Source organism: Rousettus aegyptiacus, unplaced genomic scaffold, assembly GCF_014176215.1.
Source record: "Rousettus aegyptiacus isolate mRouAeg1 unplaced genomic scaffold, mRouAeg1.p scaffold_m13_p_2, whole genome shotgun sequence".
In the NCBI taxonomy this organism is placed as follows: Eukaryota; Metazoa; Chordata; class Mammalia; order Chiroptera; family Pteropodidae; genus Rousettus; species Rousettus aegyptiacus.
Genome location: NW_023416295.1, coordinates 121,954,031 through 121,981,647, shown reverse-complemented (window position 1 = coordinate 121,981,647; position 27,617 = coordinate 121,954,031). Strand labels below are relative to the sequence as shown.

Here is a 27,617-nt window from a genome sequence, read left to right as displayed (position 1 = left end):
CTGGCAAAATTCTAAATTCCATATCGGTATTTGTTCTTTCCTGCGAGTCTTTTTCCACTTTGGCAAATGAAGAAAGAATTGAATGTACTTTTATTTTTCTTTTAATTTTTTGCACTTAGTATTATTGCAGTAACGGTGTTTATCATCTCCATTTCTGAACTGTGTTAGTGTACTTCTCTCTAGGCAAACTAATAGACAGTTGATGTAATTACATGGAAATGTTTATAGATAGTCATTCTGCAGAGAACTCAAAGTTCTCAGGTTCAGATTATCCCTGTTCTCAGCCTCCTGAGTAGTTATGATTATAGGCATATACCACCATGTCCCAGTCATACAAAAAAGTTAACAAAATAGTTTTCTAGTGCTCTAAATGTATTACTCCGTTGAGAGAATGTTTAATTTTTTTAATTGGAGGTAATTTTAATTAGCATTAGTTGAGTAGATTAAGGAGCACTCCAACCTTGTCTTTTTCATTGTCAAGGCCTAGGAGGCTCATGATTGGCTTCCTGGAAGAAGCAACTCTTCAGATGGATTTGAAGCAGGGAAGTGATATGGTCTTTTCCACTGGAAAGCAGCATGGCGTAAGATGGTTGTTTTCACACTCTTTACTTGGAAGTAGTAGGGCTCCTTAAATGGACTTTAGGAAGTCATTGAAAAAAAATAATAATCAAGGACCTGTTTGTTATTCCTGTCATACAGTGTAAACTCAATTGGGATTCCAGGCATTTTTAAGTCAACTTTTTTCTTTGATCTGTTGGGTTAGGAAAAATTTTTTCAGTAAATTTCAAAGAATGTTAAATAGAAAGTTTAAAGTTTTTTTTTTTAAGACTTAAAGAAAATGAGTAATACTACACAGAAATAACTTTTAAGAAACTAGATTCTCATTATAAAACCAGTGAAAAAATCATTACTGAAGCTATTATTTCTGCTTCAGTACTTCATAGCTTCGAATATGATTAAATATAATGTTCTACTCTCACCTTGAGACATTCTTTTAGCATTTATTGGAACATAGATTCTTGAAAGTCCAGTTTAACATGAAGCTTTCTAATTTTATTAAAGTTAACCAAACTTAGAGTAAGTGAATAGGATTTCCATTAAACACGGAAACAACCCCTGAGACATGAGAATTTTTTTAAAAACAGGATCTTGAAGAAAATTACTTCTTCTGATAAACTGAGAATGTGACTGATTAGAAATTCAAATACTTCTTCCTAGGGCAGATTTTTATCTAATCTAGGAAATTAAACTCAGTTGTTTGAATTCCTTCCATATGATGTGCCAAAAGTTGCATGGTATACTATCATCAAAAATATATTTAATCATCTATCAAATGACAACTCAATCAGACCTCCTTTCCATTGTGATTAAAGAGATGGAAACTGCCTTACTTGTAATAAAACCATTCACTTTTTCAACACAAATACCAATGTTTTTACTTTTCCTGTTGTTTGAACTAGGGTAAGGGAGAAGTATCCCTTTTACAAAAGAAAGTGAGGGGGAAAGGAGAACCAGAATCTCAGGCAGATTATTTTGGGAAAGAGTATATATAGCATAGTTTTGTTAAAATTTAATTTTTATAACTGAGGGAGAAATGGTATCTCTAAAAGAATGGCTTGCATCTGTGTAACTTGGTTAATAGTGATTTTTTTTTTTTTTGGTCATGAAAATATTCGTTAACCTCAGATACGGGAGTAGACAATCTTAGTTGTCGGCTTTTCACATTCTTCCAAATTAATATACAAGTTTCTCTAAGATTAATACTTCTATTTATGATAATAATGACTTTTTAATGTTTTGTATGTTCCTAATTCTGTAAGAGGAAATGACATGAGTATAGGTTACAGGGAAATATAGGGGTTCTTTCAGGGAGTTGTAAATAATTATATCTGACTCTAATACAGAATTATTTTTCATTTCTCTGGCTATAGAATATAAAAGATGAACACCAATTTAATGATATACTCAATTAGGTATAATTATTTATAGATCATACTGTATAATTTTGAAAGATAGATTATTAATATAATGAGACTAAAATCTCGTTGATTTTAATAATTGTTTGAAGGATTTTTATTTGTAATTGAAAAGAAAGCATAAGAAATGTCAGTCTGTAATTTATAATGGTAACTACAAATTTCCCCCCTCCAAAAAGCAAAGAGAGGGAAAAAGTGGTTTCAAATTTATTTTTATTACTGAAAAACAAACAGTTCATTTTCTTTTTTTTTTAATTAATTAATTTTTTTATGGTGACATTGGTTAATGAAATCCAGTAAGTTTCAGCTGTACACTTTAACAGTAAGGCATATACACATTTACACTGTGTGTTCACCTCCCATAGTTAGACTTCTTTCTGTCACCACATATTTGATCCCCCTTATTCATCTACTCCCCTTCCCCCCTACCCTCTGAATAACCACTAGTCTACTTTATTTTCTTGATGTTGAAATATTTTCTAAAATATATTTTTCTTATTTATTAAATGTATACTAACATCATTAACACTTTATGATTGGAAGTTTCTAAAGTGTTTCAGGCTTACATTCTAAATTACAAATTGGTGTTATCGAAGTATCACTAGAAAATATAGGATAATAGAAAAAGCCTTACAATGAAGAAAACCACACTAAATCCCTAATAAGGACTTGTTTTGTTGTCATTTGCCTGTTTGGTTTCATGTTAATTTATACATTTAAATTCTAGTCAACTGAAGCTATGCCATGTCATTTGTTGGTTGTTTTTCCTTTTAATGTCACTTACCTTAAGATCATCTTTCTGTTTTAGTTTGTGAGCAGAAATAGTTTGTGATGCTCATTGCCCATGATCAACTTCATTAGTTTTGTCACTTTTCCAATAATGAATGCTTAATTCAATATTCTTTTAGTACTATCTGTATAAAAACCAATTACTCAGTGTTATCAATCACCTCTTTGCAGTGACTTGTAAATGATATTCTACCGACCAGAGAGAGGGTCAGCGAGTTGGTTATTGAAAACCATTGCTTAATAATAATATTTAAAATAAATTATTAATTCTTTTAAACTCACATTAAAATATTAACAACCCAGTAATGAACCTGGAGCTTCTGACAATAACAATACCTTTCTTTGTGCATAGCGCAAATTGTTTTCATATCATTGTCACTTTCTTAATTTCCTCTTCACAGTGGTGTATGACTTAGGGCCTGAGGTATCCTTATTTCACTGATAATAAAATTGAGACAAGGAAACTAAGTGACTTGTGACTCACTAAGACAAGTTAATAAGTGAGTTAAACCTGGGTTGGTATTCAGAACATTTTGAGATAATCTATCTTTCAAAATTATACTAATCAACTTACAAGAAATGGTTTAAAATGTTTTATTGTAGTCAAGTATACGTAACAAAATTTGCCATTTTAACCATTTTTAAGAGTATAGTTCAGTGGGATTAAGTATATTAACATTGTGTAAATATTAAAAACGTTTTTATGTTTATGCCAAATACATGGCCCCCATAATACAAGATGCTCCTATTAAAGTAGTATTACTGTTACACAGTTGAAAACAGTTTCCCTAGGAGTTTATATACACACTTAATCACTTGTTGATAAAAATGCTCAAAACAACTCAAGAACTCCTTTTGGAATTGCTTTTATTCTACTGAATATCACTAGTAGATATTTCTCTTCCTTTGATGATGAAATTAATTTTCAAGAACCTGAAGTTGTTCAGTGCATTATCTTCAGAATACTATAGGTGAGCAAGCTGGGTAATAATTTTTTTTCAAATAAGATATACTTATGAAGTTAAGTATATATTTATTGTGAGCCCGCTGCGTGTCTTTCACTGTGATAGGCATTAATTATACCATAATGAACAAAACAGTATTTGTGTCCATGGAGGGTAGTCTAGTAGGGAAGATAAACATTAACTAAATCAGGATTATAAGTATCACAAAGAGAAAAAATGGAGTGCTGTGAGTAAATAATAGAAGCTTGGAAAGTACCTAATTTATACTGGATGTCGTGTTCTCCATAAATAACATTTGAACTATGACCAGAGAACAGTTAATGAGTTAGGCAGGTGAGAGTCGAAGTTACAGCAATAACATGTGCAAAGCCCCTAAGATGGGCAAGTTTGAGGGCCCCCCCAAAAAAAGATAAGTAACCTGTGGAATAATACTTGAAGGTGAATAGTTTAAAATGAATTTGAAGAAGTAGACAAAAGCCAGATCATGTAGGAGGAATTTAGATTTTAATGTATTACAAAGGCATTGAAGGTTCCAGGCTACCATCATCTCATCTAGTTAATTGCAGTTATCATCTAACTGATTCCTCTGCTAATACACCTAAACTTTATGGTCCTCAAAAGTGATTCTTTTCAAACCTAAAATATTTCTTGTTACTCTTTTTATAATACTAAATGCTTCTCATTTCACTCAACAAAAGCTAAAGTCTTTAAAAAAGAATGTAAGGCCCAATATGCTATCTTATTTTCTACCACTTTTCTTCATGTTCACTTTGCTCCATCCTCACTAACCCTTGTCAAAGAATATTCTTGACTCAGGGTCTTCCTCCAAATATTTATATTTTTGCTCTCTAGCTTCCTTTAGGTCTCTATTATCAGTCATATCCTTCCCCCACTCAGTCTATATACAATAGTAACTGCCTGCCATCCCACTTCCAACTCTCTTTCCCTCCCTCCCCCCCTCAGTCATACTCTCCATGACCTCAGAGGCTTTATTTTAGTCACTACTCTAGCCCCATTATTTAGATCAGTGTCTGGCATGTAAAAGGCACGCAAATTAATGAAAAATGAAGGAAGAAATTACAAGTTTGTCTCTAGTTTCTGGCTGTACATCATAATGATAACTAGTGAAATCGGAGTGTTAGAAGGGACACAGAAAGAGTAGATTTGGGAAGGGAAGAGTAGATGATTGAGTTAATTTTAGACATATAGTATGTGATGCCCATGAAACATCCAAATAAGATACATCATAGGCAGATGGATATACAGATCAGAGGCCTAGGTTGGAAATAGAAATATGGCTGTTGCAGATCATATTTAAAATCAGGGAAATGATTTGATCTAAATGAGAGCATCTATGAAAAAGAGGCCCCAGGACTAAGCCTTACAATGCAATATTTTAATGGAGGAAAGACACTACTGTTGCAACAGGAGAAAAGGAATTATGGATGCAGATAATCTCTGGATTTTGTGATGACTCATATTAATCTAAAAATACAGGACCAGATCATTAGGCAAGAGTGAAAAAGATTTCTTGGTAGTACTTGAAATCTAATTTGAGGTTGAAGATCATTTTAGAATGGTATTACTATTTTCTCTAGCAGTGTTCAGCTACATAGTGCATGAAATAGATGACTGAGTTCATACAGTAAATTAAATAATGGGGTTTATCTTGTGTTGGAGAGAGAAAGGGGCAAAGGAATTAAGAACAATTAAACTAGTTTTATTGTTTTGGGGACTAATTTATGTAGCTAATACAACAAACATTTATTGAGTCTCTACTATGTGCCAAGCATTGTTCTAGACATTGTTAATAGAGAGTCGAAAAAGTCATTTTTATCCTTTAGAAGTAGAAAAGAAAGCCATTGGGAAGTAAGTGAGGCTTCATCAAGGAGATTACATTTGAGTTGGGTCTCGATTTCCGTTGCTAGAGTACATTCATTATGATTTATGTTTTGTTTATGTAGTCATAAAAATAGTAATGAATTAGCAGAGATGTAACTATAACATTATAGTTCATGCTTTTCCCACATTTTTCTACCACAGAAATTCCTATATCAGAAATCTTTTTTTACCATAGCAAAACACGTGGTGTTTATACACTCAGTAAACACATATTTGCACCTCCTATGTGCTAGATATTGATGCTTTTTCTTATATATGCCATCTCTAAAAAGAGAAATGCCTAAAATATTTTGAACCATGATAATATCAATGGAACATATAATCTCCTAAAGTAATCACATTAAAGATGATGTTCATTTGAATTTGAAGAGTTTAGTGAAAAATCACTTTCTGCTTTATAATCATGTCTCGTGCGTAATTAGAAATCTGTTTCTGGCCTTCATTTAAAGAGATATTCCTTTGAATAGAAACTGAATTATTAACACTCACTAATATATATATACACACATATGTATTCATTATGTATATGTGCATGAGTATGTGTGTGTATTGTGTATTTTTTTTATGGATTTAGTATATAATTGAACTATTCTGAAGTAATCGCCCAGGGCTTTTCTATACATTATGTACTTTTTGTTAGGAGAAAGCTTTCAATAACTTTTTTTAAAAAAGAAGTTAAAAACAAATTTTGGGGGAAAAGTTACTAATTATATTTATATGGAAATTTTTAATAGTAAAATGGATATACTTTAAAATTCCTCTTATACTCATTGAATACCATACCAAAAGTATCTCTGTCATCATGATTATGCCACCGTCTTCCTGGGACTAGTATTACCTTCCCTGAGAATCTCAGGAAGATTATTTTGGGAAATAATCTGGGACTAGTATTACCTTCCCTGAGACTTGTTTCATTGATCATCTCCTCTTTGTTCTGTACCTTTAACATCACCTCTTCACTGTCTTCCTTTCAGCATATATACATGGTCAAGTCTTTTTTTAAAACTGGTTTAGGGGAGTGAAGTCAAGAGGAGCCTTGACCTTGAAAAAGATGGTCTGCTTTCTCTCTACTTTCTCATCTCCTCTCCTATTCAGTAGTTGCCTCATCTCTGCAGCATAGCATAGTAGATAAAAATATGGATTTGGGAACCTGAATGCTTAGATTCAAATCTTCGTTCTACAACTTATAAGTTGTGTGACCTTAGATAAGAACCTTCTTAGTTAAATGAAGATAAAGTGCTTGGCACATAGTAAGCAGTACATAAGGTATCAACTGCTGTTATCACTGTGACTGTCATACTACTCCATAGAAATTGCTTTTGATAAGATCACTCTTGACCTATTCGCTAGGTTCTTTGTAGCCCCTTTACCTTTAAGAAGTTCACATCCACTTATAACTGACACATCTCATATCTCTCCCAACTATAATTCTCTCTTCTGAGTTATCCTTCAATATATTACTAATTAGATAGACATTCTTATATCTAGCTAACATTACAGATAACTCAAATTCAATATGCCTTCTAATACTGACCACATTTCCCCAGAGACCTGATTCTTTTGTTTCTTATACTCCCTTGTAGATACAACCATCTACCTAGTAACCCAAGTCAAAAACCTGAGACTTAGCCCAAGGTCCTGTTCATTCTGCTGCCTCTTAAATACCACTTAACATTTATTTTCTTCAGTCCTATCAGTAGACTGTTTCAATTCTTGAGCATCTTTCATGTAAACTAGTGAAATACATCTTGAACTTACCTCTCTGTTCTAGTTATCCTCTTCTAACCCATTTAGTACACTGCTTCCAGAGTCATTGTTTTAAAATGCAAATATGATTATGTTACCTCCTTACTCAAAACCCTTTTACCCTCAACAAAGGATAAAATTCAAACTGGACTTTGCCTACCTCTTTAGACAAAACTAAAAATTTTTGGAATTCATTAAGTTTCAAACCTCTTTGTATATACTGTTACCTCTTTGTTAGTTGCCTTTCCCACACCGCTCTCCCACCCTACCCTTTGCCCACTTTCTTTTTTCTGGAATACCTTTTGCACAGTGAGAATCATGAAAGTAGAGACTGTCTTTGGTTTTCTTTTATATCCTCAATGTTTGATATAATGTCAGATAATAGAAAATATATTAGAACATTGTTTCTCACTGTGTGTCTATGTATGAAACAGTGCTGGTCAGCAATAAAATAAGTACAGAAATGAAGAGTAAGTGATCCAGTACATTGATAGCAGTTTGAGAGATTAGTGTTTTTTAGTTCATTTTTCTAATGGTTCATTTTTATAGTTTACAAAAGTATCTCAGTCTGTGATGATGTGGAAATTTTTTAAAAATTAGCCTTTCTACACAGATGGTTTGACAAACACTGCATTAGAAAAATTTACCAGAAATGTTTATACTGAACCTGTACCAGATTAATGATATTTCTAAACTCCTGAAGAGCACAATAGTTTTAAAAAGAATTATAGTATAGAGACTTCCAAGGAAACTGCCTCCAAACTGGAGCTGGAGGCTAAAGCGACCAGAGGCACCGCCACTGGGGCTCAGATAAGAATTGCTGCCTAGGCCAGGGCCTGTCTCTGACAATTGATGAGGGCAGACAGGCGGCTTTTTCTCAAGTATATTTTCTAGTCTGTTTAGAACCCAGGAAATGAGAATTTTATTTGTAGGATTAGATAGAGCAGGAAAAATGATAATTTTGTACAGATTACAGGTTGGAGAAGTTATTACTACTATTCTTACCATTGGATTTAATGTCAAGATGATAACATACAAGAACCTTAGATTCCAGGTCTAGGATAATGGAGGACACACATAAGACCATACTGGAGTTGTTATTATTCAAACAGATGCAGTCATTTATGTAGTGTAGACAGTTGTGACCAAGATCAAATTGGCATTTCTAAATTAGAGTTAATTGCCATGTTGGAGGAGGAAGAACTGAGAAAAGCCATTTTGGTGTCGTTTGCAAATAAGCAGGACATGGAACATGCCATGACTCCGCCAGAGATGGCACATTCACTTGGGTTACCTGCTTTGAAGGACCAAAAATGGCAAATACTCAAAACTTTAGCAGCCAAAGGCACTGGCCTTGAGGAGGCAGTGGAATGGTTAGTTGAAACATTAAAAAGCAGACGGTAATTCAGTCACTCTTCTAAAATGAAAACCACATCACATATCCTTTTGGAAACAGTTAAGCGTGCTTCACACGACTAAATGTTAGAACTGTGTATGATTGTTGGCATATACTGAACTGACTGCAATATTTGTAATAAATATTAAAAAATAAGAATTTGATTGGAAGGGTAACTCATAGTGATTGAACCAACTGAATGGTCTTTGTAATGTAAAATATTTCTTCTTTAGTTTCTTGTGTTAAGGTATATATTCCATATTCTACTTGTGTAAAATTCTTATTCAAATACAGTCCTATTAAAGAATGTACTCTTATCGAGGAAAAAGCCCTCCTGTTTTTGAATTAGTGGTTGCAGCTTGTTGGTGTAAACACTAATAAATATCTTAACTTAGGTTTTTTTCTCCCTGAAATAATTTTTCCCAAAAATTAGACTCAATAAAGTGGGCTGCGTCTTCATTTGTTTAATGACTACTTTATTTAAGCTATTATGTTTCAAAGCTTTTGGTTATAGGCATGAAGTTGAAATAATTATTTTGTTGGTTAATTTCACTGATTTATCTGTAATTATCATTTTATAGTACTTTATAGTTGTCGAAAAAAAAATTATGTATATTGGTTGACCTAATTGATTAGTTCAAGAACACTGTGATATAGCTAGGACAGGTTGTAATTTCTTCATTTTTATGGACGTGTGGAATCTTGGGTTATGATAGGTTGGCTACGCAACTAACTGCTAGTGAGATTGTGAGCAGGGCTCAAAATAATAATAATACTTCAGGGTCAGAAGCTTGTCTCATAAACTACACCTGAAAATGCCAACACAGACAACCTAACTCCTTAAATAAAATTATGCTAATTGAAGTAGACACTGTACATTTAAAGTAGTGTCTACAAATTTATTTGTCCATACTAGTAGAGGTAATAAAATCAAAGCTAACTGGCTATATTTAAAGGTTTCATAACAAATTAAAGAAAACTTTCACAGTGAAAGAAATAAAAAAAGATCTATTTTAAGAAGCATTGTAAAAAAAATTGTACATAAATACACACACATTTCTTGCATCTGAAGGGTCAAAGACCTACCAATATATAGAGGTCTAAGACATTCTACGGTTTTTGTTCCACCATTGTAACAAATCTGTACACTTGCTGCCTTGTTAATCACAGCTTGGCAGAGCATACTCCTGCTTCCATGCATGTAGTTCCCTGAATGATTTCAGTAAATGATATGAAAAAAATATATATTTTAGAACATTATTTCTGTAATTCTAGAGACTCTTAAAATAATGATCCTCTGTTCTTAACAAATATTTGTTATGTGATTATTTTGATTAAGTTCTTTTTCAATAATCAGAAACCTTCATGGTTTATGCTGTCAAATGGTCTTTAAATTTGTTTCAAATCAGCTTAAGTATTTATTGGATTATGGGCCTAGTGTAATTAAAAGATACAGAGAAGTATATGACATAGTAGTTTCTCTTAAAAAATGTAATAAATCAGTTAAACTTAAAAAAATTTTCTGCTATTCCCATATTCCTTTGCAGATTAACAAATTCTTAATACTCATTTTTTTTTTTTTTAGGTGAGGCAACCCTTGGTTGACCTCACAGATTGCAAGGAATTTGTCAGTTTAAAATCCCTTATTTTTTAATGTTTACGCCTACAGCACCTGGTCTTCCTGGGTGGTCTCCCATGCAAGTACTAATCAGGCCCGACCCTGCTTAGCTTCCGAGATGAGACAGGATCAGGCTTGAATACTCATTTATTTAAAAATGTTGCTTTGCTAAATATTGATTATAAGGTACTGAACACACAAAATTATAAAGAACCATTGTCTTGTCTTAAATTCTTTGATTGCCTTGCTTGCCTAAATTATTAGCATTCATTTCATCGAGCCCATTTTGAATTTTTAGTGAGGTAGGAGATAAGATACTTAATATTAAAATTGAATTCGTAAGCTTTAGTTCTTTAAAATAAATATAACTTACACTAGTGTTTATTAATGTTTTGGAACCATTTGGTTGTAGCATGCTTCCCATAAAGTGAATATCTAAACATAAAATTACTCATTAAATAATTATTACTAAAAAAATAAAAAATAAAAACTATCTAGTAATTTTAAACCTCATTTAAATATACCTACCAGAAACTTTTTAGCATTGTCGCTGGTATAATCATTATCACAGAAGCTTTCAAATTTATCTGTATTGCAAGTGGATCTTCTGCTTTCTACTTTTAGCTTTAAAGATGAAAATCAGTGCTCTTTACATAATCGTGGCCTTTTTAGTACTGATATTTCTAGTCACAATATTTACTCCCTGCAAAGTAGCAGGGTTGCCTTTTTGACAAATTTATCATTCTCCTTCCTCATTCCTATACATGAAGGTGGAAAATACATGGACATTTTCTTGCTAATCCCCAAAAATGTTTCCCATTAGTTCTCTTACTTCCCAGAGCTTTCAAAATAATTCTTCACTGAGTTAAGTAGTGTATAAGGGAAAACTTCCATAGGATTTGAAGGAAAGCGTGACAGCAGGGGTTTGAAATGAAGTTTTAATTTTATTCATGCCTTAAGCATAGTGACTAGATTAATGATATACATTAAAATATTAGAACAACATTCTCATCCAATTCAAAAATGCTACCTTTAGAACTGTGTAAAATTCTCATATTTTAAGTAGAGTGTATGCCAGTTCTCTCTTCACTGACTACTTGGAAGGGAGAAAAAAACAGTTCAAATAAGTTTTTTAAAACTAAGTAAATTAAAGTTATATTGACTTGTATTTTACTTACCTAAATTTGTTCTTTAAAGAAAGCGCGAAGAGAGAATGGCAAGGCAAAATAGCAAAATAGAGCTATAGTTCTGTTTGCTTTCCAGAAATACGTGGCAAAGCTTCAGTATTGAGCTTTCAAATGTAGTGAAATTTGCCTTTCCTAGGAAAAAATAACAACACCACTATATTAAAAATCTCATTTTGTAAATTTACTTGATGAAGGGGGCAGGCTTATATTTGTAGTTCTTCACCATAAAAGTCTATATTACAGTTCCCTGTCTCTCTATTTAATTACAGAACTATAGCCAGTATCCCAGTATTAATAGAATACTTCAAACTTATACAGTACCTTTTTAGAATGTTTATAGTGTTGTCATGACAAATTGAAAAACAGTAACATGGAAAATCTAAAAATTCCTTATCCATATCTTAAAATTCAGAAAAAATAATTTGGGAATATTTTAAGGTTACTGTGGATTACCTCAGGGTGGGTTTTTTTTTTTTTTATCACTATAAAATGATTTTCTCATTTTAGATTGGGTTTTTATTTTTAGTATTGGTCAGTTTAAGTTTTTAAAGGATTATGAGTGGTGTTACATTTTAATCAGTTACAGAATGAGTTACACAACTCAAAAGCTTTAGGTAATCAAAAATTAAGTTTGTTTTCTTTCCTGTTCTAGTTACCGGTTTACTAAAATAGCATACATGATCACTTGAAAATTGGGCTTCTGGAGCACCTGAACAGAAAGGGAGTGGTTCATATTCAGCATTACAAAAGACAACTTTCTCTTTTTGAAGGGGATTACTTTGGCTATTTTCCAGGTACTGGGGAAATTCCAGATTCATTACAAATTATTGGGATGGCTATTAATTATTCATTTCCTGAAATACATTGATTACAAACGAGATTTGGTAATATAGTAGAACCTTATTTTATTTCATCAATTAAAAAAAAAGACTGGAAGTTTATAGTGACATACAAAATTGAGACACTCTTATACAAGTCACGTATGTTTTTTCAGAGAGCTCTAGAAACATCAGTTTTACTGATGAGAACATATTTCATAGGAGAATTTTTTGAAAGTAATGTAAGAGCAATAGAATTTGTGCATGTGTATATAAGGAAAAATGATGGGCAAAGCATCATAGTCTTTCCAAGTAATTAAATAATGAAAGAAAATCATTTTATATAGTATTCCAATTTTAAGATGTTGGGTTAAGGATGGAACTTTATAACTAGAGAGTTTTCACATAGAATTAATCCTTATAAAATAGTGGGATGGTTATATGCATTCTTTTTAAAAACAGTTTTTCGTGGTAGCAGTGGTTAAAAGTCTGTATACATTGAACTACATAGCAGAACTATATGTCCACTGGATAAGACATTGATTATTTAGGATAATTCTCTTTAGAATTCTTTTGTCTGATTCCAGGTGAGAGTTTTGGGGAAAAGAGATGTCCTAAATTTGTATTTCCAACTATTTTTTCTTCACATATCTTTCACTTATTTTGATTTATCTTGATCATTGTTGGAGCATTCACAAAAGTTATTTTTCTTCATCAGGAAAGCCTCTTTAGGCATTATTTGAACTTTCATTTTTGACTTGTAAAACTTCTAGGTAGGTTATAGTTACATGACTCGGTGCAATTCAGATTTCCTTAGATAAGTGTTTTCCCTTTACTCTGTCTCTCTAAGGGGTGCTTCCAGTCTTTCTAACATACAAGTTTTCACTCATTCAACATACATTTATTGAGGTATGTGTCAGGAATTGTGCTAGATCCTCACGTGCAAAGGTGAATAAGACCTGGAGTCTGGTCTCAAGTTCAGTTTAAGTGAGTTCAAGGTATAGTTAAACTAGAGGATGGAATAGTAGTTCTTCCTTGAGCTACTAAGGATGATGTAACATTTAGAAGAGATTTGAGATGAGTGTTACAAAGTAGGAATTTCTTACAGGAAAAGAATATTCTAAGCAGGGGTCAAGAGTACATGCTAAGGCTCAATCTTAATACATTAAACTAAGGAATATGTTGTAAGACTCCTAATTCAAATTTACATTTAAGAATACTCTTATTACTTGCTGTTTCCAATTTTAAATACATATGTAAGCACAGTAGAGAACCTCAAAGCCACTTTGAGGAACAGATACTTAGCTGTCATGTCTACTCACAAAATGATTGCCTTATACATACACCAATTATTCTCATCATTCTTTATGGTTCAATAAGTTGTCATTACCGGCTTATGTCCTGAACCTTCCATTATATCATTATATCATGAAGATTAAATTAATGAATGCCAAAAGTGTACCATATAATAAATATGAAATTTAGTTATTAAATTCTTAGATTTTCAAATGCGCTTGTCAATTTTGTACATGATTAAGTCACCTAGGGATCATAAAAAATACTTAAATATAGAAATATTTAGCATTGTTAATGAGTGCATTTGACTTTTCCTTGATGTAAGTGTTTTACTTTTTTGCATTAAGAATTGAAACTACTGGTACAGAATCTTTTCCTTCAGTCTGAGTATTACTTTATTTTTAACATGGTATTTGACAAAATTCTACCTGATTTCAGGACCAGCTCTATGCACAATTATGATATAAACAAAATGGATTAAAAAATATGTATTATGGTCAATCATAGTACTTCATGTGGATCTAATTTTTGGGGTGATGTATTGTAAAAGCTAATTCTCAGTGAAATACTGAAGTATTAGCATTTGTCAGTGTCAGGCAGTTGATATCAAATGAATTAATAGAGGTGAAGCACAGAATTGCTCACAAAATTCATAAGTAGCCACAAAAATAATGTACTAATACGGTTTATATATTTTTTTTTGTTTTTAGAATATGTTCCTACATATTCTCAGTTTTTGCTAAGAAAAACCATATAAAGAAAGGATGAATTTTGTTCTATTTTACAGTTTAAAAAGCACTGAGAGTAAGAGAGATATCTACATAGGCACAACATCTGTATATGATTTCTAGTCCAAATTATATCACTAAGTAAAAATATCTTACAGATTAAAAAGGAAATTTCCTATATCTACACATGTATGACTATCTATCTATATATATATATGACTATCTATATATATATATATATATATATATATATATATATAGAATCATTTTAGGACAGTCCCAATCAGATAAGAAAGTTGTTTTTTTTTTGTTTTTTGTTTTTAAGTAGAACAGTCTTTGAAAGAGGTGTTTCAGAACTCTGGTTATGATTTTTGTTATTAAACTAATGAAAATTATCCATTTTTTTAAACTTTGTATTTAATGTCACCAATCCACATAAACGATTTTCTCATAATTGTCGAAGTTGTTCATGTTTCTAAGATACGCTCATTTTAAAATACTGAATAATTACTTGCATAAATTACAAAGCAAACTTCATGACCAACTTTAAGAAACTGCATTTTTTTCTTTTACCAGAATGATGGCATTGAATACTGATAACACCTGGGGAATGGAAGTATTTTAGTTGTTTTATCTCCATTCCAGTTATGCCTCAAAATTTTTATCAGAAGTTATAAGAACTTTTACTGTTTTAACTTGTCTTTATACTATTTCAAGAATATAGTGACTCCTGGAATAATATTATTTTCAAGGTGAGGGAGAAAAGTATGATATTTTCAAGATGAGGAGAAAAAGTCACATCAGTTTAGTTTTTAAACTTGTGATTATGATTAGTAGAACAATTAAGATGGCTATTGAATATATATGTGTTTGTATAAAATTATAGAAAATGTAGTTTGTGAGCTTCCTAAAACATTATGTTCAACAGATAGTATGCTTTTTTGGACCATTTAGGACTTAATGGTTTAAATATAAGGTTTATCTGAAAATATATTAGTTATAATATCTTGACAGGCAGTTACATATCATTAAAACTATTTGTGTTTTGTGGGTTTTAGTTTAATAATGTTGAACTATAATCATTCACAAACTGGCATGTGTCACTTTGAAAATGATCGCTGGTCTCTATATCAGGGACTTTTTAAAAAATCCAAGCAGAGATACAGTACAAAGCAGATAGTGGATTGAATGAAAGTCATACAAAGAGGGTGAAGGTGCGGATTTTTTAATAGGCGCTATTCTTCCTTTGGTTTAGTAATCAGGTGGAAGTGCTTGAAGAAAGTGCTTTAATTACAAGCAGGTATATTTTTGCCTTACTTGGTAATATTTTATTCAACAAAAATTTAATTGCAGAGATGTGAAGTGCAACATAGAGAGTATAGTCAGTAATATTATAATAACTGTGTAAGTTACCAGGTGGTACTAGACTTATTGGAGGAATCACTTCATAAATTATGTAAATGCCTAATCACTGTGCTATATATACCTGAAACTAGTATCAAATAATATTAGGTATCAACTGTAATGGGAAATTTAAAACATAAATAAGTAATAAAATTTAAATACTCTGTGCCGAACATTGAAAGAAAAGAGTGAAAAAATGAAGAGGGTAAATATGTTATTAAATATAGGCAGAAACATTTTTATTAATCATATGTTTATTGTTCACATGCTAAATGCCAAGTGACATAGGTGCTTAGTGCTGAAAATATAAATATAAAGGATACCACAAATTTTGCTTTCGTGGAGGTCTCAGTCCATTTATCAAGACAGACAAAGTAAAAATTAAAGTTATAGTATATTATAAAATAAGTGATATAATAAAAGTGAACACTAAGCAATATGGAAACATACAAGAGGAAACAGTCTAAAGGAATCTAGGAAGGCTTTCCAGACAGGGTACCTGAATCTTAATGGTTTAATTAGAAATAAGGCAAAGAAGGTACATTTTACATAGAGTAATGTTGCAAATTTACTGAAAGAGAATGTATGGAGATCAAGGAACCACAAGTCAAGTAAGGTTGAGATGGAGTTTTAAAAAAAGTTTTTGGCAAGGAATGAGGCTACATAGGTGGGCAAAAGATAGACCCTTCTATAGATCTGAGATTTTAATATGAAATTGCTATGAAAGGATTTGTAGCAAAGAACGTGATTAAATGTAAATTTTAGGTCATTCTGGATGCTATTGGAAAGCTAATAAAATTTTAATTATATTTGGAAGCACCTTGCAAGATAAAGATATATGTGAATAATATAGTGGAAAACAAAATTCAAAAATTATGCTTGCACAACTGGATTCTTTGAGGTGTTTGGTAAAACTATAAATTAGATTCTTTGTTACAGCCAGTAGTGGAATATTCTTAATATGCCCTAAGCTGATCAACTATAAGGATTTGAAAACTAATCGATAATTGTTGGGCATGCTGTCTGACCTCCGCTTTGCCTCATTGACTATTTAGTGTTGATCTTCTTGTACTAAATCAGATGATACTAAACAGTGGCATTTATGCCCTGTGTAGCCATGATGTTTGTATTCTGGGTTGCCTGATGCTACCTCCAGTGCTGGGTTTATAATTAAAAGGATAATCAAAAGAAAAAGAGAAAATGAAACTCAGAAGACATGTAACATTATGAAAGGGTGAGACATAAAAGAAGTTAAGAAGAAAGAAAAGAATCCTTTTCCTAATTGCCTTTTACATTGTAACATACTTCTATCTTCTTGCTCACATAACATTTTTTTTGTGCTGAGAATGGCATGTAAATGATTCTAAAGCCTATATAACCCTATCCAAACATTTTTAACTATTTATATTGCCTATAAATTATATAACAAATGCCATGATATTACAAACATTCATCTCTTTCACCTCAATGTAGGGGTTAGACTACCAATTTGGACATTATTATATTTATTTATTATATAAAAAAAAATTCCAAAATAGATATTATGGCTACTTAAGTAAACATAAATTGATTTATAATTGAAACCACAAAATAGAGCACCATAGTTTATTTCAAAAAATTGAATATGCTTAATTTTGGAGTTTTAGCCAAACACTATATGGTACATGGTCATAGCTTATAGCATCCAAGTTATCAACATGAACTCAGCACAGTGAACCTTTCATAGCTATCAAGACTATTTAACTTAATTTAAATTGAGTGGTGTGCAAGCTTCAAAAAACTTTGATTTCCATTACTATAACTCCAAGCCCTAATAAGAGTGGGTTTCTACTTTACATGCAACTAGCTGCACTTAAAGCATTTTGCCACTTGACTCCAAGACAAATATCTTCCTGCAGGTCTGTCTTTCATTATATATTCTACTTAATGACACTAGACATCTAATTGATAAAGTAATATTATATTCATATTATATGTTATTATCAACTTAAAATTATTCCAACTTGAGATACACTATTGTGGAAAAACTGTACTTCTATTTTATTTTAAATCCTAGATTATTTAATTCAAAATGGAAAAGAGTTGGAGAACTAACTTATTAATAGCTTTAATCTTGCCATAAAGGAGAATTGGATTATGCTATTAAAGAAAAGCTTGAAGAAGTAAGAAACACACTTAGTTAGCCAGGGTTCACATAACAAAAATTTGTTTTCTCAGGCTCTGCTAAACTCTACTCTTCCTTTTTTAAAATGGTTGACCACATGGAAAATTTAAAGGCTGCTCTTTTCATGTTAAGGAATTGACATTGAAAGCAGTAAATCCTCTTTTAAATTAATTTCGTGCTTACACTCTATCTCAGTTTTTACCTACTCAGGCTAATTCGCAGGTCCCTGGGATGAGTAGACAGTTCATAATTTCTACCAATAAAGTAAAAGAAGGAAGGAAAACTCTGAGCTTCTCTCCTAGTTAACAGGTAGTTTGCTGTGATTAAAATTAATGCAGATTTTACAGCAACAAATATTAGCATTTTCATTTATTTATTATAAGTAGTTGATTTGAAATTTAAGAAATGAATAGTTGAGTGCATCATTTGAGTGTTTATTTGACCAGTTATTGATTAGTGCAAGAAGCCATCATGTAAATTTTTCTCTATATGTTATGGCAGATCAATTTGTTTGTTTCTTCATTTTAACATGTTTAACTGTGGTTACCTTGACTTGAAAATTTATTTTCTTCTTTGCAGTGTTTGAGCAACACACCTCCACTTACTGAATATTTCCTCAATGATAAATATCAAGAAGAACTGAACTTTGACAATCCTTTAGGAATGAGAGGTGAAATAGCTAAATCTTATGCTGAATTGATCAAGCAAATGTGGTCTGGAAAATTTAGCTACGTCACACCAAGAGCCTTTAAGGTTAGTATAGTAAATACATTTTCAATGAGGACTATATCACCCCAAGAGGACAAAAATTCATTTTTTGAGCAATGGGTGAAAAGGCATAGCTATAACAATTATTCGTGGCCCTGCAAAGGGCCACAGCACATAAATAGATAGACAGTATATCTGTGGTATTAAATTTCCAGGCCAGAGGATGGAACAGATGGTTAATTTTTAAATGTTTTAAAAAGACTCTGGGGGATGGGGAAGGAAATAATGAAATAAAGTTGAGAAACAATTGTATGGTACAAAGTGACAATAAAGAGACAGTAATGAGTATCTACAGGTTTTAGAATACAGTTCATCTCTGAGAAACTTACAAAAATATTTTATACAAATGTAAAGACTAAATTTGGGCATGTCATTGAACTCTGAAGAACTCAGTTTATTTCAAGAGTCATTGTATGAAAAATAATTAAAATGAAACTGGTCTACAAAACAAACTAAATATTAATTAAATGTATTCTAATATAATTCTTAAACTTTTAAGTTTATCTTAATTTGTGAAGTAATTACTTCTTAGAATCAGTAAAATCTCTAGTAGTTTAGTTTGTCATTAAAATTTCAGAGACTAGGCAGTTTTTAACCATTTTTTATTCAAACATCTTAAGGGATATTCATATAAAATATCTACTAGGCAACATTTTATTAGCTATATACTAGTTCCTAAAAAATAAAAAAACAGCAAACCAAAAACTGTGTTATCTTCTTCAACTTTCTGAACTATAGAAAACTAGTTCAGACAAACCATTTCTCAACTCACCCATAATTAGTTTCATTTTGCTAGATATTCTCTTTTAAAATTGTATAAATAGCCTCCTAATATCTGACTTTTTTATTTTACATTTCTTCTTAGTCTCATCTAAAAAATAGTACTACAAAGACTAGGAAAATTATATATGAACATGAATATTACTGTCATCTCTATGAGATTCATTCTCTTTTTATATACAAAAATGAAATAAGAGCTTTGTAATTTTTTCTAGTGGCCCAGAAATATTATTGAATTTTAATAGTCTTTAGTGTTTTCCAATCCTTTGTAGAAAACTTTTCCATATTTTCTCCTTGTTCTTTCCTCAGGTCATCATTTCTATTTTACAGATTAGTTATCATTTTAAAATATTTTTAGATATGTAATTATCATAGCTGCAGATAACTGTAAAAGTGCCAAAAGTTGATTTGGGGCTCAAATAAATTTTAGCAAGGAAGTGAATTCACAAATAAGGAATCCATGAACAATGGGAATCAACTATGTATTTTTTTTTTAAATAAATTTGTCTCTAGAACTGATTTTATAGTTTTGTTTTTCCTGCAGACACAGGTAGGACGTTTTGCACCTCAGTTCTCTGGATATCAGCAGCAGGACTGTCAAGAACTATTAGCTTTTCTATTAGATGGACTACATGAGGATTTGAATAGAATTAGGAAAAAACCATATATACAATTAAAAGATGCTGACGGAAGGCCAGATAAGGTAAATTTAATGATATTATTATCACCATCATTTTAGTAATGTAATATCTTTATATAAAAGTGTCTGTTTTCTTTATAGGTAGTTGCTGAAGAAGCATGGGAAAACCATTTAAAAAGAAATGATTCAATCATAGTAGATATATTTCATGGCCTTTTCAAATCAACTTTAGTTTGTCCTGAATGTGCTAAGATTTCAGTAACGTTCGATCCTTTTTGTTACTTGACACTTCCATTGCCCATGAAAAAAGAACGTACCTTGGAAGTTTATTTAGTTAGAATGGACCCACTTACCAAACCTATGCAGGTAAGTAATGATTATTTTCCTTGCATTTGCTATTTTAAAAAATTAGTATTAAGTCTTTATGCCTCAAACACGATCCAGTAATAAATTTATTTCTGTAAGATTTTATTAGCTAAATACATGGGAAATTAGTACAACTTTTTAGGAACTTGAAAGGGTAGGGTGAAGGATATGCAAAGTATCATTATTTGTCATGTAAAACAAAATTCTCAAAGACGTTTTTCTTATCAAAAAAATGAGAGGTGGTTTGATTTCACAATGTTGGGGTTAACGTTAGCTTACAAAGATTAGTAACATAGCATTATTTTCCAACTTGAACTGAATGTTAATTATAATTTTTTCCTAGTAGCTGTTGGAAGTAAAACTAATACCTACCATACATTTTGATTTATGATATAAGATAATGGTAAATTCAAATATGTATAATTTTTAGGCACCATAAGAATTTGGAGGAGAAATGGAAATATAGGTAGACAAAAAACACTTTCTTCAATAATTTTTTAATCTTTTAATAGTTTAGAGTATCAAATATTGCTTGTTCTATTCAGGAGCCCTTTGCTAGGCCTTGGTATCAATTGTCTGCCTGATTGCATTACATTTTGTGGCACAAAGCACTATATTTTCATCTTTCAATAATTAGTTCATCTATTTCTAACACTCCACCTTAATAAAAGTAATTCCTTCCTCTTCTACCTTCTGTTCCCCTAAATTCTATTATAGTACTTATCAAATATCATTATGACCTTTGGTTTAGTTTGATCTTTTCTCCTCTGGGCCATGAATTCTTTGACGATACGGACTTTAAATCTTTGTATTTCTAACCCTCATGATTGTAGGTACTACTGCAGAAGTAGTGTTCAAAAATTTTATTTATTCAGATATGTATTGCGCACCTACTGAGTGTAAATCTCTGTTTGGTAAACAAAGCAGACATGGTTCCTACTTTGAAGATTGTTTACTAAAGATTCTTAGCTTAGGGTTCCAGCCAGATAGTACAATTTGTTAGGGCATAATTTAGTTAGTCTACTTGGGCTGCCACAACAAAATACTATAGACTAAGCTATTTTAACCACAGAAATTTTATTTTCTCACAGTTCCGAAAGCTGGAAGTCTAAGAAAAGTGTACATAGTTGGTTTGTAGTGCACACTCTCTTCCTGAACTACAGACAGCCTCCTCCTCTCTGTGTCCTCAAGTGGCAGAAAAAGAGAGGAGGCATACACATAAGCTCTCTGGGACCTCTTCTTATATGCGCACTGATCCATCATGAGAGTCCCACCTTCATGATCTCATCTAAACTCTCCAAAGGCCTCATGTCAAAATATCATCACATCAGTGGTTAAGGCCTCAACATATGAATTTCGAGGAGACAATTTAGCCCATAGCAATATTCATGGAATCTATGTGAATGAAGGGTATGCTTTGAACAAAACTATGTGGTCTTATCATTCATCTAGTGGAAGTGATTGGGTTTACTATCAACAAGGGCACAGTATGAAGTGTTCATAAAATATAGCCCTTCCATTAAAAGTTAAAGTTTGGTAGAGACTAATTAAGTAATGTTATACAAATTTCACCCTTCTGCTGCTTTTTTATGTTTTCTTTATGAACCCATTAAACTTAGTGCTTTTATGTCAGTATTTCATTCAGTAGTGCTGAGAATATTATGGAGAGCCAGAGAAACTTGGTACTTGCCCTTATCCATGAGCAGGGCCAATAAAGACTGCTTTTATTTGTCCAGGACAATATATGTTCACATTTCTAAAATCACATGCTTTAGATACTCACTTATTCACTTGTTTATTAGATTGTTAACTTTTTTTCCCCAGTGGAAGGAAGTTAGCAATGCTAAACTACACCCTTCCCTCTCTAGTTCTTAACTTTATAAATATATGCCAATGAGTATAATAGAATAAGAGCGTATAAAACAATGAGTAAAAATTTATTGCAACAATAAAAAAAAAATACTCTTTCTCTGCAGCGCCTTTGTTAAAGACAGTATTCTCCCATGCCAGTAATACAATCTGGATTATATAGATTGCATTCAGGTTACACATTAGCTATAAGGTATATGTATATGTGTTGAATGTTCTTCCATAATATGAGTTTTGAATTATATTTCCAGCAATTTGAATTTATTAATTTATCTCTTTTCTCACTTGGTGACCAAAATATAAATTTATAGAGGTTCAAGCTATGATCAGCAGAGGGGAGTTGGGATTTTTTTTTCCACCTGGAGGCAGTATCAATGCAAATATAAAATGATAGCCTCATTGACACTATGCCTTAACCAGCTGGAGGGGAAAGGGAAATTAGCTTCGTTAACTTACTTGAGTTTGTCCATCTCCGAAGTTGATTTATATCTTAGAAGTTTATTAGTAATTGTATTGGACATGTATTATGTATTAAACTCTCATACTAATGCAAGGTGCTGGAAATATAGAGGTACTCCTAGTCTTGGTTCTCAAGAAGCTTATCATACAGTGTTGAAAGTACTATGACAAGGTGTAGTATGAGTTTACAAAATGAGCAACCTACCCAGACTGCTGGTGGTGATTCCTTTGTTGAATTCTGAAGGGTGATTAAGTTTTAAACACTTGAAAGCTAGAAATGCAAGCATTATAGACATATAGGCATGTACAAAGGACTGAAGGAAAAAGAAGATATGGCCCACTTTTGGAAACTGCAGTTAGATAATATGATAAATGCAGAAGCTAGATCACAAAGAACCTTAATGCCATGTAGGAAGTTTGAACTTTACCCTAAAGACTAGGGAAGCCACTTAGGATTATTAAGTGGAGAGATTATGTGGCCAGATTTATATTTGAGAAAGAAGACTGGCTAGTGCAAAGGTTGAATCAGAAAGGCTTTGATTAGATGTACTAAGAGGTTTTTTGTAATGATCAGATGACAAATTAAAAGGGCTTGAACTCCTAAGATTAAGATTAGTGTCAGGATGGCAGTTAGAAGAATCAGTTGAATATAGAAGGTGAAAATGTTTGAGTATTCAAAAATGATGCCAAATTTATTGGATTGGAAAACTGAGTAGACAATGGTGCTATTTGTTTTAATGGGATATAGAAGAAGAAAGGTGTAAGAAGAAACTTGTTTTAGGATTGGATATGTTGACCTAACATGACCTAAATCTGTATTTAGTATTGGAAATGTTGAGATACATGAGGAAAATTTAGGTAGATATATCAATAGATTTAGAGTTTACATATTTAGAAGAGAGAGGTCTGTGCTTGAAATAAAAATTAGGTGGTGAACTCTGTGAAGATGGTAGTGAATGTCTTAGAAGGATGAGATTACCTGCAGTTAGGGTTACCCTGTAATCTATCATCTAAACTTGAATTCTTTTAAAAAATAAAGGTGGCTGTGATTAATTATACCAAGATAACAAGCTAATCCGGGACTGGTGAAAGCAAACCAGGATATATTGTCACCTAGTACAAGGAGAGCCTGTAGAATCAGGAAGATAGCTAAGGTTAAAACTCTAAAGGACATGAGAGAAGATCCTCAGAAGAAGGTGTGACCAGGGTAGTAGAAGAGAATTAAGTGATGGTGTTGTAGGGAAAGGAAATTTTTAAAGAAGGGAGTGGTCAGCAGTCATGCTACAGAGAGGTCAATAAAATAAGGACTGATAAAGACTTGGTTGTATGATAATATTGACAACCTTGGTAAAGGTTAAAGAGGTGAAGACAAAAGCCAGGAGTGGATTAGTAAATGAATGGGAACTTGAAGTTAGGCTAGTCAGTGTAGACATTACTTTTAACAAGGTTCTTTATAAAGCAGAGAGAAATTATTAGAGGGAAAACAATAAGAGACTTGTTTTGTTTTTTGAGAGACTTATGTAAATTCCAGTGTTTATATACTAGCCAAAATGAAATAGAGGATAGGTCCCTGGGATTAGGTTCAAGAGGAAGCAGAAGAGCATGAGATTCAAAGCATAGATGCTAGCGTTAGCCTTTAATAGGAAGAAAGACATCTTATTCTCTTTCCCTGTGTTCAGAGAGACACAAAAGGACCTTTCAGAGTCAAGTTAATATGGGGACAGGATGTTGGATATTTTCCTGTCCAGTAGCTTTTAATTTTTCAGTGAAATAGGCATTTTGCTGATAGTGAAAGGAGAAGTAGTGAACTAGGAAACCTAAGCAATGGTGAAGGTTTTAAATGTTGAGAGAAATAGAGAATAAGCAAATGAGGGATACATGAGAAAATTTCAGGCTAGTGTTGAAGGATCAGTTGAATTTAAGAACTGTGAATTTGTAGTGCACCAATCTTTAAAGTCGGGCAGTTTTCCCTGGCAGTTCTGAACAGCTCTGAACATGTAACAAGAATAAAACTGAATAACAAATAACTAAAGGTTTTTCAGTGGAATGGTTGAAGTGACATGTGGGGTCTGGATAGAAAGACATGAAGACAGGGAGCTAGTAAACTGGGGAAACATTCAGAATTAAAAGGACTAGAGATTTCAGTATAAGCCAAGATTAGGAAATCATGAGTTTCCAGGAAAAGTAAATAGTGGTTAGAGAGTAACCTGTTAAGAGTTTAAGATATCAGAGGTATAGCAGGTTATGACAAGGTCCAAAAAGTTAACCATAGTTAAATGCAAGTATAGGTCTTTGAATTGAGGAGCTGAGGAACAATAAGGCGCAGATAAATCATATTTGTGGACATTGTCACCCAGGATTGGAGGCACTGTGAGCCAAATGCCAAGTGAATGTGAGGAAACAACCATGAGTTCGTTTTTATCTACTGAATATTTTTTGCAAGGTAATAAATGTATTGCAAATATTTTTGTTTTTTAGTACAAAGTAGTTGTCCCCAAAATTGGAAACATACTTGATCTTTGTACAGCATTGTCTGCTTTATCAGGAGTACCTGCAGATAAGGTAAGATGTTTCTGGGTTTGAAGTGTATATGTTTGAGTTTAGTTTTGCAGTGTTGTAAAACCAGCTTAATAGAAATATATTTTCTTTTAGATGATAGTTACCGATATATACAATCATAGATTTCATAGAATATTCGCAATGGATGAAAACCTTAGCAGTATTATGGAGCGGGATGATATTTATGTGTAAGTATAAAATTCATTGTCCAAAATATTACTTGAGAAAAAATTCAAAAGAAATAATATAAAAGTTTTTCAGAATTTATGGTCAGTTTTGTCCTTGTAGGTTTGAAATTAACATCAATAGGACAGAAGATACAGAGCATGTGATTATTCCTGTTTGCCTAAGAGAAAAATTTAGACACTCAAGTTACACCCATCATACTGGTTCTTCACTTTTTGGTCAGCCTTTTCTTATGGCTGTACCACGAAACAATACTGAAGATAAACTCTATAATCTTCTGCTTTTGAGAATGTGGTAAGTGCCAGATAGTCTACATTAACAAAATAAAATATAAAATTGCTAATGAAAGTAAACGTGCAAGATACTATCAGACTATAATTAAATAAGTAGTCTGTATTATCTCAACTTCATTTAAACAGGTAGCAATTTTAAAAAATAAAATTATACTCTAATCCACTTTCTTGATCATGTAAAACAGTCAACTCAGGGAGCATGAATTCTTTTAACTGTTTTACAGTGAAAAGAAAAATTAAAAGTTAACAGTTGAAAGAAAATTAAAATTTAGCTTGTTTGCAGACTGAAATAACAAATGTCAGATGTTTTTATTTCTGTACATACACTGCTAGTTCAAGAATTCATACTAATTAGTTTTATTTAAAAGGATAAACTTTAATGTTTGGTAGTGTTGTAAGGCAACCCATTTTTGTATTCCTAAAACTTTGATATGAATTATAGGGTAATCAGGAATTCCATTTGATCCCTTTCTTTTACACTTTACAGCTGACGTGTTTAGTATTTTTACATATCTATTTTAATATTGTGGTTCCATAACCCATACATAAAGATTAAATTATACAACTATAAATGATCTTAGCAATAATATAACTTATCATCTAAATGAGGATTTTTATATAAATTTTAAGTCAAATAATTTGTCACAAACTTTTAACATATAGAAGAAAGATGTTAAAACCCAAGAACAACTAACTCCTTTTTATAAAGACAACCAAAATATAAATGATTAGTCAGTTGCACTTAATGGAATTGTATCTTGAGTCTGAATTTATTCTTGAATATACTAAATGACAACTCTTATTACCTTAAAGATTTGTTTTATTGAATGTATGGAAAACTTTTTAAATTCTTACCTTTATAGAACTGAACTTGTTTGATTTCTGATTTTATTTAAGCCGATACGTCAAAATATCTACTGAAACGGAAGACACTGAAGGATCCCTACACTGCTGTAAGGACCAAAATATTAATGGGAATGGCCCAAATGGCATACATGAAGAAGGCTCACCAAGTAAGTCTTCCTTATTGTAAAAACACTTTGCTTAGATTATTGCCTCAGAGAAAAGTTGAGAGGATAGGGATTAAGGAACTAAAAAATACCCTCAAGCATGGGAAAATGATACTTTTTAAATGCAGCATTGAGTTTGCTTAAAGACTTCTAATATCTAAAATTAGGTGAAATGGAAACAGATGAGCCAGATGATGAATCCAGCCAGGATCAAGAACTTCCCTCCGAGAATGAAAACAGTCAGTCTGAAGATTCAGTTGGAGGAGATAATGATTCTGAAAATGGATTATGTACTGAGGAAACATGCAAAGGTCAACTCACGGGACACAAAAAACGATTGTTTACATTCCAGTTCAACAACCTAGGCAATACTGATATCAACTACATCAAAGATGATACCAGGCATATAAGATTTGATGATAGGCAGCTTAGGCTAGATGGTAAGTATTTGAATGAAAACAGCTTAACACTAAACTTGAGGAAAACATATTTGGGGTTTTTTTGGTGAAAACCACAAAATTCAACACATGAAAAATAACATTTACTTTATCTGAAATCTTAAAGTATAATAAAACACATGTCAATGTTTATTAAATGGAGGTTCAGCTTATGCTTAAGTTTTGTTTCTGTTTTTGTTTTTTAACTCCTAAAAATATTTTAATGGCTTGGAAATGACAGTTTGCCTTGATCACCTAGTA

At 31.9% G+C, this 27,617-nt stretch overlaps 1 protein-coding gene and 1 pseudogene across 5 annotated transcripts in view; both read left to right on the top strand.

Moving 5' to 3' along the window:
* Window positions 1-27,617, top strand: part of USP15 (ubiquitin specific peptidase 15) — a 104,360-nt gene that overhangs the window by 67,166 nt on the left and 9,577 nt on the right. For 3 of the 5 annotated variants that reach the window (XM_016150747.2, XM_016150749.2, XM_016150748.2), the window contains 8 exons: window positions 18,569-18,742; window positions 20,082-20,240; window positions 20,319-20,543; window positions 25,350-25,433; window positions 25,524-25,618; window positions 25,719-25,910; window positions 26,807-26,922; window positions 27,087-27,359. In XM_016150747.2, coding sequence (XP_016006233.1) covers window positions 18,569-18,742; window positions 20,082-20,240; window positions 20,319-20,543; window positions 25,350-25,433; window positions 25,524-25,618; window positions 25,719-25,910; window positions 26,807-26,922; window positions 27,087-27,359 — 1,318 coding nt within the window. Of the gene's footprint in view, window positions 1-12,231; window positions 12,374-18,568; window positions 18,743-20,081; window positions 20,241-20,318; window positions 20,544-25,349; window positions 25,434-25,523; window positions 25,619-25,718; window positions 25,911-26,806; window positions 26,923-27,086; window positions 27,360-27,617 lie in introns of those variants that run through there. The other 2 variants (XM_036237811.1, XM_016150751.2) reach the window with 2 other exon arrangements.
* On the top strand, window positions 2,397-10,431 carry LOC107513739 (annotated as a pseudogene).